At 41.9% G+C, this 12819-nt stretch overlaps 1 protein-coding gene across 8 annotated transcripts in view; it reads left to right on the top strand.

The window, feature by feature from the left end:
* caskin1 (CASK interacting protein 1) overlaps window positions 1-12819 on the top strand; it is a 110487-nt gene that overhangs the window by 89502 nt on the left and 8166 nt on the right. For 5 of the 8 annotated variants that reach the window (XM_051386817.1, XM_051386820.1, XM_051386819.1 and 2 more), the window contains 7 exons: window positions 2173-2254; window positions 2780-2892; window positions 5672-5782; window positions 9264-9365; window positions 9502-9640; window positions 10884-11027; window positions 11214-12454. In XM_051386817.1, the coding sequence (XP_051242777.1) occupies window positions 2173-2254; window positions 2780-2892; window positions 5672-5782; window positions 9264-9365; window positions 9502-9640; window positions 10884-11027; window positions 11214-12454 (1932 nt within the window). The remainder of the gene's footprint in view (window positions 1-2172; window positions 2255-2779; window positions 2893-5671; window positions 5783-9263; window positions 9366-9501; window positions 9641-10883; window positions 11028-11213; window positions 12455-12819) is intronic. The other 3 variants (XM_051386818.1, XM_051386823.1, XM_051386822.1) reach the window with 3 other exon arrangements.

Genomic DNA, 12819 nt, shown 5'->3' with positions numbered 1-12819 from the left:
ATTTTAACACTCGGCTTATCTGCTTCATCAGGACTGTGTGGGTGTGGTTTGATCAGATTAGACTGACTGTGGCAACATAAGAAAACTAACTTTTAAATGCGATCACAATATGATTCAAATGTTAAATCCTGATTGGTGCACAGAAGAGAAGCTCATATGAAATGATCAAAATAGTTCTAACTTTGGCAAAACATTTGTTCATGTAAGGTTCCATCACTCTTAGGAAGAAGCTGAATGAGAGAATAGGTTTTCTGGGTGTAAAGGATCTGAATAATTCTTCCACCACTGATGAATAATGAATGAATGTGTAGCTGGGTTTTAATGGACCAGTTCTTTCAAGAAAATTCCTATCTGCCCTATAATTGGTACAAAGTAACAAAGTAGTTCTTTCTGGCCAACCTCCTAGGAATAATAATTACCAAGGAAGTTCATTGGAAAGAATTATGTAATTATTAGCAAATTCAGTGCCTGAGATGGGCCAGTACTCACCAGTACCACTACTGATTGGCAAGTGTTTGTGGGTTTGGTTGGTTAGGTTTAGGCATGACAAGTGAGATGGTTAGGCTTAGAAAAAATGTCAGTGTAAGAGCCAAGGTCTAGTAAATCTAGCTTAATGCTGACAAAACAGCGCTGAAATTGGATAAAAACCACAAGAATTATGGTTAGGGTATGTTGTGATTAGGGTTAGGGGTAGGGCTGTGCTGAATTATTCAAATTGCAACCACAGAGACATTGTACTGCTTGTGTTATTAGTCTGAAGCTGTCTGTCAAGGTGGTCATTTACTCATAAAAGCACCCAGCTGCATCATACATTTTCAGCAAACATCCTGTTAAGAAACTGCTGCACTTTTTAAACCTACTTTTCCTGACAGCAAAATTAAACCCAACTGCAGCCAAGACTGACTGCTAGGCTCTGTCCTCTCTGCCTCTCACTACAGTCACTTCTCATCAAAGCTAGTCAGATTTTTATTGCTGGGCTCGCACTGGAGGCTTCAGATGCAAGGTTTAAATGTGATTAATGTGGTCAGCAGGCATCATATATTTCTTCCCAGGCAGACCTACTACCGAGATCAATCTCATCTGAGATGATGAGATTTTAGAATTGGCATTTTTTTTGTTTCTTGATGAGAAGGCAAAAAAGAATGCAGCCACTTTACTTTTTCCCTACTAAGGCCATATTCTTGTATAAAGGTATCTATGTAGGTTATTCATTTGGGACACACAGCCTGAAGATAATATATAATTTCTATGTGTGTGTAATAATAAAGCAAGACTATGTAACATTTAAAATAAAAAATAACACATTACTTTTCTAATAAATGAAAAGTTGAATTCATTAGCAATAAATCAAATCAATCCTTACGGTACTCATATTCAGGAGTTTCGCTGCTGCAGCCTTATTTGGTCTGGTATTGACCATCGACATATATAAAGATGGACAACAGGACAGCTCCCCATCAGTGAAGCCAAAACATATTGGTTGCCCCCCATTGGCTGACTGCGGTAAAGGTCATAAAGCCTGCTGCCTCCATGGTAGCAGATGGGACATGGGCCAAATGAAAAAAATCAAAGTACACGTGATGTGAAAAGATGGTTTCTGTCATTTTATGTAGTCTTTATCACACTGATGTATGTTCAAGTGTTCATTTTTCTGATAAGTTTAGTTTTAATGAATGAATGAATGAATGAATTATTTCAGCCCGGCCGACCCAGTCAGGAAAGAGATGTAAGGGAAAGATATGAAGACGCTTTGGGTTGGAGGCTTGAAGATAGTTGATTGTTGAGTCTCATTCCCAGGGTCCCAAAGCGTTTGAAGCCCTGTGAATGAGACTCAACAATCACCTATCTTTCTTGGCTCTGATTGGTTGTTTTTGTTCAGGCCCGGTTGATTCTTGCAAATACCATTAGGAGCACTAGGAGGTGCCAGAGGAACCTGATTTCTTCACAGATTATCTGTCTCATGTTCTACTGTCAGGATGTAGTGAAAGTTTCAGCAAATATGACAAAAAATATTATTATTTAAAGGAAAAAAACAAATTACCTACTACAGTTTAACATGTTAGCTACCACAACTTAAAAAGTGATCACATGTTCTGTTGTCGCTTTAATGCAACAAAGTGTAAATTGCTTCATTCCTGTAACGTGGGTGCATATGTTTTTGTGTATTTGCAGCTTCTAGCCACAGTCTTGTCCCAGTCTGCCAAAGCTAAGGAACATCTATTGGAGCAGTCCAAGTCTGTGGACCAGCCTGCAGGTAGGACAGGGCCCAGAACGGAGGGTGATCCTTCATCGACCCAGTTACTGTGTTCCACTCTAATGAGTTTACTTACAGTAGGATTTTAGACATTAATTCACAGTATCCACACTTTAAAGTGTTGTGGAACTGGTGAGAACGAGGGGAAGGAAAACTTTTTGAATAAAAATTAAAAGCAGGAAGAGAGTCAGGTTAGGTAAGAGTCATAATCCACTGGTCTTTAAAAATGTCATTGTATCACTTCTACACATACACACACTTATACACGCACAGATCTTGGCTGGTGTAACAGACAGATGGCCAAGGCAGGGGATGTAGGAGGAAGTGTAGAGTGGTGTGATTGGTTTATAAGGTTTGTTATATCTCAGAAAGCTAGAATTTGATTGGTTCTTTGTGAAGGCAATGAAAAAGAGTGTCCAGAAATCAGCTGGTGGAGAGGTCAGGTTGGAACACAAGTGAACTGTTGATTGATCGGAAGTTTACAGTGATAGGGCGACAGCTTGAAGCCAATGGTATTTCTCCCAGCAGGCTCCGCCAGCTCCTCTCGGACATCGAGCCAATCAGGCTGTCCACTCCACGAAGCGCCGCCTTACGACGCCACAGCAACCAGGAAAGGGGAAGGGCCAGGCGAGGGGAAGGTAGGACAGTCCCAAACTCCCACAAATTCAGTCCTCTCTCCCTCTTCCATACAAACATACAGACACCTCTATCAACTCCTAGCTTCAGCAAGATGAGAATGTAGCTCCTTAGTCACCTAACCACAACTTGTACAGACACAGACACACACACACAGACTATTTATATTTATTTATACACACACACACACCAAGATGTCCCAGCGGTTTCTCTCGCACCTGGCCTCGTCCGTGCTGCGAGTGTTCGGATGCAGCCATGACACGGTGAGTGTGTGAATGAAAGATCTCCGGCTTGTATGAATGTGTGAACAAGAAATCTTGTGTGCAAGTGTGTGTGAGAGAATCCTGCCCTCTCTTGTTTATCTGCTACCTGCTATCCATTGTTACTCACTCCTTTTAGTTGCAGCTTCTCTTCTTCCATTGCGGTATTTTTCTTCTTTTGCAGAGATAATTGTCTCTCAATTGATGGTTGGTAGGTGCGCCTCAGGCTAGCATAACTCTGGTTGAGATATTGGTGTGTATGTTTGTGTGTGTGTGTGTGTGCTGTGTGTTGGCAGGTGCCCAGCAGTGTGCATGTCGTGGGCGGACTAGCTCAGCAAAAGAAGTGTGAAATCTGAGCTTACCATGTACAGTAAGCTGTTATTCACTGTAAAGTGAGTGTGTGTGTGAGTGTGTTTGCATACGTGTGTGGGCCCACATTTAAGTTGACGTCTCATTGTATAATAATTTCAAGCTTGATAAACCAATGAGCATATTTAAATAGCAGGTGGTCGTGGTGGTTGTGCCTGCATCGCTTGCCTACTGTATGCATGCGTGTGTGTGTGTGTGTGCAGTCATGTAAGCCATGTTCTCACAGCCATCTGTTAGCTAGAGTCCTGATTCCTTAGCACCTATCGTCCTAATATTTCCCTCGGTGAGGTAACACGGGTGAAGGACGGGGAGGGAAAACCAATCACCTCCGAGGGACGGTGTGGAGGGTCTCGGGGAGTGATGAAGAAAAGAAGAAGAGGGAGGAGATGGGGAAAATAGAGAAAGACATGAGGGATGTTGGGCTTTAAAGAGAAACAAAGAGCATGGGAAGAAGTCATGCAGTGGTATTACAGTTAAACTGTAGCTCTGTTCCCTGCTGCATTTAGAGCAGAACATTGCAGCAAATCATCCACTATTATAACCAGGCTGTGGAGTCAGGACTGCCAAGATGGCGATGGCCAAAGCCGACCACACTGAGCTTCACAATAGACATTTAAGTTATGCTTTATACTGTAAGTGTTGCCGGACTTCTGACCTCCTTAGACTTTTTCCCCTCTTACGTAAGTGAAGTAGACAAGTAGCTGGGGAACACAACAGTGTTTAGCAGCTTAAAAGTCAGATATTTCTAATTTAATTTAAAAGTAATTTTAATTGCATTTAAAATTTTTACTAAACAACATTTTGATTTTCATCAGATTTCTTAATAATTACTTTATACTTAAATGGGTAAAAATAAAATAGCCAATTTAGTAGAGGTGGGAGTAAGTGACATGTTCAAATCACAAGCAAGTCCCAAGTCACTGTGATGAGAATCAAGCAAGTTTTTTTTCAGCTGACACAATAACTGATAATTTCATGTTTTTGTATTTTATAAAGAACACGGAGCAAAGGCATTTAAAATAGCAGAGAATATGTTACAATGGCATGACATGCCAATAGTAATAATTAGCATTAATTAGAATATATGGTATATATATGGCCACTCGGTTTAAAAGGTCATTCGGTATTTTGAAAATGTCAGAAATGGATTCAGCATCCTCAGTAACTGCCCAACATAGGTAAATGAGCATATATATATATATATATATATATATATATATATATATATATATATATATATGCTGGTAATCGTACGTGTGTTATCTGTCACAAGTCTCAAGTCGAGTCTTTCATCAATGTTAGTCAAGTCTTCAAATTTGCAACTTGAGTCTAGTCATGTGACTCGAGTCCCCCACCTCTGCTATTTAGTAACAACATCTCTGCGTTCGGAGCTAGCTTGTGTGATGCAACCCTTTTTAATTTAGAGATGTGTAAATCTCTGCTAAACACTTAAGTTTTACCGAGGCTAAATCTGAACTGAACAGCAGGTGCAACCAGCTCCAGGAAAACTAGATTCTAACATAAGAGACATATAGCAGCTATAGAATCGTCATAAAAACACACAGGAAGTACTGTGTGCGCTCAGGTTCAACCCGGTTAACAATGAACACACTTCAAGTTCATTTCTGAAGTTCCGCTACAGTCTGAGTAGTTAGAGAAGCGTAGTTAGCAATGTAGCTCTATATGGACCAACCTCTAATGAACAGGAAGACGCCATACAAGTGTGAGAATATTTTGTTTTTCTTGTGGGCAAGTGTGTGAGAATGAGTGTGTATTTTTAGAGCCCTAATACAGCGTTTTGTGGCCCTTCAGGAGGTTTTGCTTTTACTTTCCAGCTGTAAAGTGTCAATTGTAGATTAGCATGCTGTTGCTAATCTGCTACAGAGGGCAGGGCCTTTCTCCTTCCTAAACTTTAGCCGGGTTTTCACTACAGGGCCAAGCAGGGCTAACCAGGGCTAATTCATTGACTTTATCGGGAGGCAGCTGGGTTATAATGCCACTGAAACTCCATCCATATTTGCCTTTGAGGCATTAATAAAGATATACTGACAGCCAAATTGTAGCCCTTGTTTGGCCCTGCTGAGAAAAAGTGGCTGTTGAAGGAGCAGACACGGAGCCAGTGACAGCATGCCCCCTGTCTTCTCTCCCATAGAGCTCAGAGGCCGTTGTCCAATGGCTGAGCGACTTTCAGCTGCAGGTCTACGCTCCAAACTTCCTGGGCGCTGGGTATGACTTGCCCACCATTAGCCGAATGACCCCGGAGGTAAGGCAACTGAACCCTGACCCCTGAACCCCAGAAAGGTCACAGGCACCTCCAAGGACCACAGTGGAAACAAGTCTGCACAACTTCGATTTGTGCTGTCCTTGATGTTTCCAAGATGCATGTACATTGTTTCCTTTAAAAACTCCTGCTTATGAGCACAATTAAAGCACTCAATTAAACTGATCTTAGATCCTTTCCCTGCTTCCTGCCAAACCTTTCCTGAATGAGCTTTTCACCTCTCTCCCCTTGACCTGATATTGACTTGCGTCTCTCTCTGATCCTTGTTCAAAAATAATGTTCAGGTTCCAAAAATGGCACAATATAATTGGTCTACTTTAGTACTTTATAAAGTATAAATGTTTGATAGCGTAGTTTGACATTTTGGAAAACACGCCTTTTCAGTTTTTTGTCACAAGTTAGATGACACAATTGATACCACTCTCATGACTGTATGGTAAATATGAAGCTACAGCCAGCAGCTGGTTAGTTTAGCTTAGCAGAAAGACCCTTGTGTACAGTCTTTGTACTACGATAAGCTACTGGAGGTAGCTTCATATTTACTATACAGGTGAGTCTCTTTTCTAGCGTCAGTATTTGACGACCTGGGAATGAGATTCAATAATCAAGTATCTTTCTTGGCTCTGATTGGTTGTTTTCTTTCAGGCCCGGTGGATTCATGCAAATGCGATTAGGAGCTCTAGGAGGAAAAATTACCTACTGCAGCTTTAAAAAGGGGTATATTTTCAATAACGTTAGAGTGTGGATTAAAAGGTGAAATCCTTATAACTTAATTTGCTTAACATATGTAAGAAATATACTGTAAAATAACATTTACATCTTTAGTGGCTTAAAGTATACTAAACATATTTTGTTATTTACGTAAATTAAACATAATAAAGTCAAATGTTTCCATATAATGCAAAAAAAGAACCAAACCCACTGAGTAATAAAACCCATCTATGGATCTCTACCATTTTAAAGGTCCAGTAGGATTTAGTGGCATGTAGCGGTGTAGTTGCAGATTGCACCTCTCCTTCCAAGCTTGAGGAAACAGCTCTATCTACAGCCAGTGTTTTATGGAGCCAGAACAGTCTCATAATGGATAAATGCACACAGAAATGAATAAATGCACGAAAAAGGACTCACAAATGTATTTTGGGAGTTGTATATATATATGACTCGATACACAAATGCATTTTCAATGTACACACAAACATGCTTCAATCCATATATAAGTTAAAAAAAAATCACATATAAAAATAAGATTTGTAAACATATTTGTGATGCGCACTATTTCCTGTTTTAAATATGTGCAATAAAAATTCACAAACGTACAAATCGTCAGGTATTTGCAATTTTCATCAAATACATATTTGGAAGTTGTTACATTGATATATAAATTGTCAAACGCGCATTTGAGGCACTCATGTGACTGGTTGTAAAGGAGTGAGACATCTGATTGGCTGCAGACGACCCCCTTGTACAAAAAATGCATTCGTGGATCGGAGTCACATCAGGAGAGTCTCAAAAATCCACACACAAATGCAGTGAGGTTTACAAATTAAAAGCACTGAGACAAATGCACAAATACAGTCCTTTTTTCGTGCATTCATTCATTTCTGTGTGCATTTATCCATTATGAGACTGTTCTGGCTCCATAGTGTTTGGTTTGTTCTACTGTAGAAACATGGAAGGCGACCCGCTCCCTCTGTAGATAAAAACAGCTCATTCTAAGGTAACAAGAACCCAATGATTCCTACATTCAGGTGATTATACACTAATGAAAACATACCTATGAATATTATATTCCATTTCTGACAATAAATCCTCCTAAATGTCACACACTGGACCTTTAAGAGTTTTGATTATGATGATTATGATTTTGATGATCTTCATGAGCTACTTAAGTCAGGGAGCCAGAAACTGCTGCATACTGGAAAATGTTGCTCTTTGTACACTGGGTATGTTAACAGTCCTTTGTTTGCTAACATGTCAAAAAAGGAGGTTACAGTTAGTCTTTCTGCCCCCTTGTGGTAAAAAAATATTTAACACAGCTTTAAGTAACAAGGAAAACTAACCATGGAAAACAAACACTAAATAATTGAAAAAGTGACTTGTGCTACACTGTAAGATTTTTTCCACAATTCACTTCTTGTAAGGGAGATATGATGTCATCCTGGTTATCACAAGTTGGGCTTTTAAATTTTACAGGAAGCCTGTGTTAAGAAGTCGGGGGATTAAGTTTACCTTTACCAGGCAAGGAGGTCTAATGACAAATGCATTGTGGGAAATGTAGGAGCCATTGTTTTTACAGCTTGGCCCATAGTGAGGGTAGTCTTTGCTGCTTTGATTCTTTTTAAAATTTGTCTGAGTGTCCAAACTTAATGGAAATGCCATGCTATGCTAAAGTGCTGGAGTGCCTCTTTAAACTAAATATTCAAATGGCACCAGACATGTTGCTTAAAAACAGATTCTGTACCAGTCAGCACTCAGTCTGAATTACAAACTGGAAAACTAAAATAAATTAAAAACTCAAGAATGAGCTGCTCCTGACCCTCACATCACCTCTGACACTGCTGCTGTTGCCTGTTTTGAGGAAGTAGACCAATGCTCTCTACCACGCTCACCTACATACAAATAATTTATAGCACACATAAATTATTTGTATACATACGTACACTCCAGCACCGTGCATGCTGAATGGTTCAGAGCTGAGCTGACTTAAAAATAGGTTTTGTTATCAGTTATCTTTTACTGTGTGCTTGACGCATCTGCGTATAATTTATGAGTTGTGTGTAAGTTATGTTTAAGTGTGTGTGTGTGTGTGTGTGTGTGTGTGTGTGTGTGTGTGTGTGTGTAATGTGTATGCGGTGATTGTTCATGTATGTTTGTAAAAGTGTGTTCTTGTGAGTCCACCACAACTACCACTGAATACAGAGAAACAAAAGTAAACAACAGGATGATGCCCCGTATTTGTTAATTAGTCACAGTTCCAACTGAGTCTGCACACTTACCAATTATAATTTACTCAGTTTGTATTGAAGTACAAGCTTGTTTACTTATGACAGAGTACAAAGAGCTAAACAATATTATGGAGAATCTAGCTGATTCTTTCTTCGCTTCCTTTTCACTGCAGACATTTGCTCATGCTTTCCTTGCTTTTCTTATGATTTTGATACATTAACATTTCTGCTCTATTCTCCTCAACTGGCAGAAGCTTTCTTCAGATGTCATGCTGTCACTTGTTTCTTTGTGTTGCTAGTTTTCCTCTGTGTGTGTGTGTGTGTGTGTGTGTGTGTGTGTGTGTTTGTGAGAAAGAGCAAAAGAGAGGGACTGCTGGAGACTTGGGAGATTTTAATTCACTTTGTGGAGAAAAAGCCTGAACATGCCACTACTGTATCTTACTTATGCATGTTTGTTTGTGTGTGTGTGTGTGTGTGTGTGTGTGTGTGCGCGTGTGTGCGTGTGTGTGTGTGTGTAGGATCTTACAGCGATTGGAATAACCAAACCAGGTCACAGAAAGAAGATGACATCAGAGATTAACAAGCTAAGTGTCACAGAGTGGCTTCCCGAGCAGAAACCTGTGAGTAAGACTCCACACACACAACAATATCATGGTTCAGTGACCGATCAGATGCTAAGCTCGGTATTAAAATCCAAGCTACCAGCGTTGGTGCCGGTGAGCCTGGTGAGCAGCCATGTTTCTGGTGTTCCTATAGGCCAATCTAGGAGAGTGGCTGTCTGCTATTGGTCTGAGCCAGTACCACCAGGTGTTAGTGCAGAACGGATACGAGAATATCGAATTCATCACTGACATCACCTGGGAGGACCTGCAGGAAATAGGCATCACCAAATTGGGTAAGACATACACATATACTGTGTGCACATCAATACACTGACCACCATGTCAGTCTGCATGTCTGCCATCAAGATTCAGCACCATGGACAGCTATTTATGCTAGATCTTTGCTAGTTTACTGAGCCCCGGGTTGGACTATGGCTGTAGTGGAAACCGCCTACTATACTAGCAGTACCTGCTAATCTGGTCAAAGTGTAGTAAATAGTTGCAAACAAAAGCAAAATCTGCAGTCTGCCAAAATACCAGGATTTTTGTTTTTCTAAACAATGACGCTGATCTTTGATTGGCGATGACATTACATTATTGTTTGCCTTGTTGGCCATAGCTAAAAAGCAACACGGCATTCTTATTTTATGCTATTAGATTGGCAAAGCCAGTCTAATCAGAGGGACAGCTTTAACCCAAAAGGGGACGAGGACTTGACACAAGGCCAGAATACCCGGATGTGCTGCTCTCATCTATACAAAATGTTGAATTATCTCATTCTTAAAATAATGCTCGATTCTCCTATCTAATCTAATCTGGAAGCCCACAACAACCAAATAACTATTCAACTGGGACTAGGCTACGTCAGATAGGTCTCTCTGAGGTTAATGTTCTTTTTTGGGAAAAACATGAAAATCCATATTTATAACTTCTTTATGTAAGAGCATAAGATGATGCTGCACAGTAGCAGTGGTTTGCCATTAGCCTTCCTACTGTTTACTTTCCAAAACTGGAAACCGGCTAAGCCTGGCCAAGCATACTGCAAAATAAATGCATTTAATTGTTTCATATTGCGTACTACAATGCACAGCAGTATGCAGTATGTAGTACATACTATGTTCGTAGGTAATATGTTGAAGGCAGTTCCAAATACAAATGCATAATACATAATGGCAAGCATTTCTATAGAGACCGCGTCCCTGTAACAGATTAACAGATGAATGTGTTCAAAATAATCTCAGTGTGGCATAGTAGACATGTTGCATATAGAGCCCCGAAAGTGACCAAATGTAGTTCAAAGTTCAAAGTAAAAAACAGAATAAAGGTTTATCATTTACCATATTTGTTTCAGAGCTTCATAGTTGCAGCATGTTCACTTTCTATGTTGGGCGAAATTCTACATAATGATAATAATAGAAATAATAATTTTAAATATTTTTGATTAAAAAATTATATTTAAAGTAATTGGATTCCCACTAATTATCCTAATTAAGCAAGATCTGTTTGATCTCTGATTCCAATCATTCAATGTTTTAGGCCACCAGAAGAAGCTGATGCTGGCTGTTAAGCGACTGGCTGAAATGCAGCGCAGTACAGAAGGGCGGGGCTCCCTCAGAAAGAAGCCTCCGCCAATCACACAGCAGCAGGAAGTCATGTCAATGGACAGCCCCCCTCCAGACGGTGAGCTCACAGATAAAAGTCAGATAAATGACAGACTTTTAATGAGGTTTAATACAAATCTACTGGAGTGTGTGCATGCCTTATCTAATGAGATCTCTCAGGGGTCAAATCAGTCATCACCTCTAGTCTTATCTATCTCACCTCTAGATTCATATTCATTTTAAGGGTTTCTTTCTCTTTCTGCAGAGATCATGTCTCCAAAGATGAGCACCTTCCAGGACAGCGAGTTGAGCACCGAGCTGCAGAGTGCCATGACCCAGCCGGGGCAGGAGGTCAGCAAAGCTCAGCGAACACGCAGCCTGAGCAAAGACCATGATGAGGTGACAGGAGGAGGAGGAGGAGGAGGAGGAGGAGGAGGAGGAGGAGGAGGAGGGGGTGGTCCACCGAAGAAGGAAGCGCGGACTATGAGACAGCAGAGCAGCCAGGGAAGCACCTCCTCTCACAGAGGCAGTGTGTCCTCTCAAGGCAAACACCGTCACTCCCACTCACATTCCCAGCCTGCGCCTCCCTACACACCCCCTCACACCCCCACCAAGACTAGAACCTCATCTTCCTCCTCCACCTCCTCCGTCCAGAGCACAGCTTCCCCACAGGCCAAACACAAGCCGTCACCCCAGTTCATCCAGGGGGAGAGACCTCAGTCGCCGCGCTCTCACCCCCCTCAGTCTCCGACCCACCGAGGTGCCCCATGTACCCAGCCTCAGCCCCAGCAACAACAGCAGCCTCAAGTCCAGCCGCAACACCAGGCACACCCTCAGCACCATCCACAGACGCAGGTCATGGAGGTTAGGGACAGCCAACAACCACAGGTCCCGCTCCTCTGCCTCCCCCCAGAGGCTGAGCTGGCTGAGGGAGAAGGAGCAGAGCCTTCAGCACTCCAGAAGAAACGCGCCCACAGTCTCAACAGATACGCTGTGTCAGACGGGGAGTGCGACGAGAAGGCAGGTGCAGGAGGAGGGGGTGGAGGTGGAGGAGGAGAAGCAGAGGTAGTGGGAAGTCAGGGCCCTGCCGTCGTCAGAGGGGAAGGAGGTAAATACGCCACGGTGACTCACCGTGTCAGCCGCAGCCACTCTGTCCGCAACCAGGAAAAGAACGTCAACCGCAACCAGACGCAGTCATTTGCTCTCCGTCAGAAGAAAAAAGGCCCGCCCCCACCACCACCAAAACGCTCTAGCTCTGCCATCTCCAGCTCCAACTCCAACCTGATGGATGCCAACGCACAGCCGCACACACTGACCACCACAGGGGGGATGCTGGATGTGCCTTACCACCAACAGCGGCGGGCAAGTGACCTGGGGGTGTCTGTGGAAACAGGTGTTGTGGAGACGACCAGTGTGGGAAGCGTGAGGAGCATCGCTGCCATGTTGGAGATGTCTTCTATAGGAGGTGGACCCAAAGGCATGGCTCTACAGAAGAACTTCCTGCAGGTATTGTAGAAATCACTTTGTATGTAGGTCATATGATGTACAGATAGGTGACAAACTAAAGGAAAGAACAATATAAAATGTGTATTATTAAGGTCAAGAACAGCTTCAGTTTCTCAAGCGTGATGAACTATACTGGAGGTATGAACAGCCCCTAAAATCCTTTGAAGACCCACTACAACCTCCTGAAGGTTTACAAGGACCTCTTTAAGGACCTATAGAACCTCCTCAGTGGTGCTGGAACCTCTTTAATGACCAATAGATCCTCCTAAAGAACCTCTAGGATCTTCTCACTGACTACTAGAACCTTCTTACTGTCCAATAGAACTTCTTAAATAAAAAAAATTAAAAAACCCTCCTAAATTAGC

Source organism: Dicentrarchus labrax, unplaced genomic scaffold (assembly GCF_905237075.1).
Source record: "Dicentrarchus labrax unplaced genomic scaffold, dlabrax2021, whole genome shotgun sequence".
NCBI classification, from domain to species: Eukaryota; Metazoa; Chordata; class Actinopteri; family Moronidae; genus Dicentrarchus; species Dicentrarchus labrax.
Note: the sequence above shows the minus strand (reverse complement) of the source record. Positions and strands in the feature narration are given on the sequence as shown.